The sequence below is a fragment of the Leptonychotes weddellii genome, unplaced genomic scaffold (genome assembly GCF_054177405.1).
Source record: "Leptonychotes weddellii isolate Sample4059 unplaced genomic scaffold, ASM5417740v2 HiC_scaffold_6047, whole genome shotgun sequence".
Classification (NCBI taxonomy): domain Eukaryota; kingdom Metazoa; phylum Chordata; class Mammalia; order Carnivora; family Phocidae; genus Leptonychotes; species Leptonychotes weddellii.
In genome coordinates this window covers 1-3,683 of record NW_028028967.1, presented here as the reverse complement: position 1 = coordinate 3,683, position 3,683 = coordinate 1, and the positions used below count along the sequence as shown (strand labels likewise).

At 61.5% G+C, this 3,683-nt stretch overlaps 1 protein-coding gene across 5 annotated transcripts; it reads right to left on the bottom strand.

Annotated features, from left to right (window-relative positions):
- Nucleotides 1-414: 414 nt before the first annotated feature.
- On the bottom strand, nt 415-3,654 carry LOC145719648 (putative GTP-binding protein 6). 5 transcript variants are annotated; one of them, XR_014142521.1, is made up of 5 exons: nt 3,311-3,654; nt 2,896-3,165; nt 2,280-2,428; nt 1,635-1,787; nt 415-1,351 (listed from the first exon to the last, which is right to left on the bottom strand). XR_014142521.1 is itself a non-coding variant. In XM_081811172.1 (4 exons), the coding sequence occupies exons 1-4, from the start codon at nt 2,977-2,979 to the stop codon at nt 1,228-1,230; spliced, it is 510 nt and encodes a 169-aa protein (XP_081667298.1). In that variant the 5' UTR covers nt 2,980-3,636; the 3' UTR covers nt 415-1,227. The 5 variants fall into 5 exon arrangements, 2 of the variants coding, with proteins under 2 accessions (XP_081667298.1, XP_081667300.1); XR_014142520.1 differs by lacking the exon at nt 2,896-3,165 and having other exon boundaries at nt 3,281-3,630; XR_014142522.1 differs by lacking the exon at nt 2,896-3,165 and having other exon boundaries at nt 3,311-3,630.
- Nucleotides 3,655-3,683: the final 29 nt, after the last annotated feature.

Below are 3,683 nucleotides of genomic sequence, written 5' to 3'. Positions count from 1 at the left end.
GTGGGTGAGGCTGTCCCAGCACACAGCCAGCTCGCGGGGCGATGTCGTCCAGTCCTGTCCACCGATACCCCAGGACCCTGCGCCTGAGTGTCCCAGGGCCGCTGGGACAGATGATCACATGTGGGGGCTTCAGAGCACAGGGATTTATTCTCGAAACGGTTCTGGAAGCCAGGGCGCTGACGTGGGTCTGACTGGGCCAAGGTCAGGGGCTGGGTCCTTCTGGCGAGAACCCGGCTCCCGTGCTCCCTGCTTTCCTCGATCCCGGCTCCTCCTCATTCTTCCACACCAGCACCGCGGGGACCTCAGTTTCCCCGACTCAGCCTCTGCTCTGTCCTCACATCTCAGGACTCGAGTAAGGAGAAGGCTCTCCCGTCTTCAGGAAAGACACACCCCCCTGCATGCCCCGAGGCAGGCTACAGATTTTTTTTTTTTATTTTTAATCCCTGAATGCTGAAATCTGGAATCACTCACAAAACACTGCTGTAAGGGTGAACACACTTCGAAGGGGGAAAACGAAGTGAAGCATTTCCCAGGGTGACAACAGAGAGGCCTCTCACGTCAGCGTTCCCTCCAGAGAAGGGGCAACGGCGCCACGCTCAGACGTGTACGAATGTCTCTAAAAGCGGAGGGACTGGCGTCCAGTTCTGCGCCGCAGGGTGTGTGTCCTGGGACCTGCGGTGAAGACAGCCCAGGTCCGTGACAGGCCGTGGGGAAGGCGAGGTCCCTCCTGTCTCTCCCTCGTCGGAGCCGGCTGCCTGTGAGCGTGGAGCATCCCGGCTTTGTGCTGATTCAGTGACGCACCATGTTTTCTCCTCGACCCGTGCAGAGAGACTTCTGGGTGGCCGGGAGACTGTCACAATGTCCAGGACGCTCCGTGGGGAGCAGCTGTGAGTCTGTGACACACAGCAGATGGGGAAACCCCAACTGGCCCTCTCACGGCCACCACGGGCAGGACCTCCGCAGGGCGGCCCACACACGGAAGCAGCAGGAAGACTGGTCTACAAACATGAGCAGAGCTTTGAATATCTTGTAGCCGAAACGCTGTGGGAGGGACACCAGCTCTCACGAAGCATGCTCGATCCCCCAGGAACCAGAACCGCTCAGTCCACCTGCAAGCTGAGCTTTGACTTCCAGCCACAGCAGGCAGCCACCAGCCCTTCCACCCTGAGCAGCCACGGAGGGGACGGCGGCCGCTTCAGTGGACGGCTGAACCCACACAGTGTCCACTCACTCGGGGAAGAGCTTCCTGAACTTGCCGTAGGCGGAGCTGCTGATGACGACCCTGACGTCAGCCACGCCGGCCTCGGGAATCACGTCCACCTCCTGCACCGTGGCCTCCCGATGCAGCCAGCTGAGGACGTGAGAACGTGTTCGCAGGAACTGCTTCCCCCAGGGAGCTCTGTCCCCGAGCCCGCACACGACCTTGTCGTCACTGCCCACGGCCCGGGAACGCCTGGCACGCCAACAGCCAGCCAGCGCCCGCACGTGGGGTGATTAACCCACGTTCACGGCAACCCAGAAACAACGCGGCACGTCTGTGTGCTGGCGCCTTGCCTGTTCCGCGCCTTTCCCACACCTCCACACCCTGCTCGGCCACCGCAGGCCACGGCCCCCCCCGGGCCAGCCCCACACACCTCAGCTGCGTGCCCGCCAGCCGGACCCGGAGGGTGAGGACCTGTCTTCCCGTGGCTCTCAGAACGGCGTCTTCCAGCCGGGCTCTCAGCTCCGGGAGCCCGTGCCCCAGGAGAGCGGACACGGCGACAGCCTGTGGTCCCGCCGGGCTACACCTGTGGGGGGACAGCCAGCAGACCCTGCTCAGCCTCGGGAAGACGGAGCGAGGGTCCTCCAGGGGCCCCCGCCCACGGGCCCCCACCGTGACCCCCTCCGTGTGTGTCAGGAGAGGACGCGGCCCCGTCGGACAGGAACACAGAGGAAACCATGATGAGTACGTAGTGAGATACGGGGTCTGTGCGGGCGGGGGGCTCAGAACACACCACCCCGAAATACGCTGCTTGGTGGCCTGCTGATTCTTGCGAGTTCCGGCCCTTCACAGCAGGCAGGTGGGGGAAGGGCGCGCTACCTCCCTTTTCTTCCTGAAAGCAGGGGAGGACGTGCCACGGGAGGACGCGCCACGGGAAGCTGCCTCCAGCGCCTGCATGACAGCAGCCTGCTCTGTCATCAGCCACGTCGAGGCCCCCGTCACACAGGCCCATCACCGGTACTCGCCAGAAGCGAGGCTCCAGGGTCGTGGGGCAGTGGGTGGGCGGGGGTCCACTCACCCGGGCACCAGGTCCACCTTGTTATGAACTTCCAGCACGGAGTCCAGGAGCGGGGCGGGCAGGTGTAGGCCGCGCAGGGTGGACAGAACGCTGGCTTTCTGCAGCTCCGTCTCAGGGTGGCTCACGTCTCTCACGTGGACGATCAGATCCTGAGGAACATACCAGCCACGTGGTGGGGACAGGGATGGGACGGGACACTGGTCCTCAACCCCCCCCAGAGGAGGACGTGCCCAGATGGGGGCTCTGACGGGCACCGCGTGCCCAGGTGGGAGTGGGGCAGCGTCTTGTGCAGTCTGTAGTGCCGGTGAGGTGCGTGGGACCTGGGGGTGGGACCTCCCTGAGACCAGAGCGGGCCTGTGGCTCACCCGGTGCCCCTTGCGCGGGGTCTCGCCCTGGCCAGGCCACTCCCCTAACCCTAACCCAGGGCCTTGGGCATCTCCCACGTCTCAGACCCACACACACCTGCATGCTCACTGTGAAACTTTCAGAGTCTGAGTTACTTCGAATTTTAAAGAATCATTTTTGCCTGATTTTAAATGGTTTCCAGGTAGGGGTCTGACGCAGAACTGGGAAAACGCAGAACAGAAAAAGAGTAAGAACTGCCTGTGGTTCTGACCCCGGAAACAGAGAGACCATTTACATTCCAGGATATTCGCTTCCAGGTTTTAGATGCACTTAAAATTAAGAAGAAGATAAGCATTTTATCCCAAAAACATTTCAGTTTTGGGAAATGTGGACAGTGAGGCAGCGTGCTCTTCTGACTACGTTCCTGGTCTTTCTAGAGTCGCCCGGCTCTTCCTTTCCGTCCTGGGACACCATCCACGACACGTGTTACATTCGTCTGTCACCTCTCCTTGGCCCCTCTGAACCCGGAGCGTGTTGAGCACTGTGTGGGCATTTGTGGGACGCCCTTCAGTTGGGGTTTGTCTGGTTGTTTCCTCGTGTTGACGCTAGGTTTGGGGTTTGGGTGGAAGCCCCAAGAGAACGTGCCCTTGAATCACCTCACCCCAAAGCTGCACACAAAGGCTGACCTGAGGGCCAAGGGGCAGCTGTCACAGGTCTCCCCGCAGAGCGGCTCCCCCTCCTTCTGGAATTAGTCTTGGAAGAGGTCACTAGGCAGGGCTTGCTTCCGTTAAGTTAGGGCGCCAGCTTCCTGAGGGGGTGCAGTGGGAGTCCCCAGGGTTGTGTCGTGTATGAGGAGACCTGGCCTCCGGGTTGTGTTGTGTATGAGGGTAACCCAGGCCACAGCGCTGTGTCATGTATGACGGCATCCGGCCCCCATGTTGTACTGTATGTGAGGGGACCCGGTCCTCGGGCTGTATCGTGTGAGGGAACCTGGTTCCTGGGGTTACATTGTGAAGGAGGGGATCCAGTCCTCGGGTTGTGTCGCGTGTGAGGGCGCCC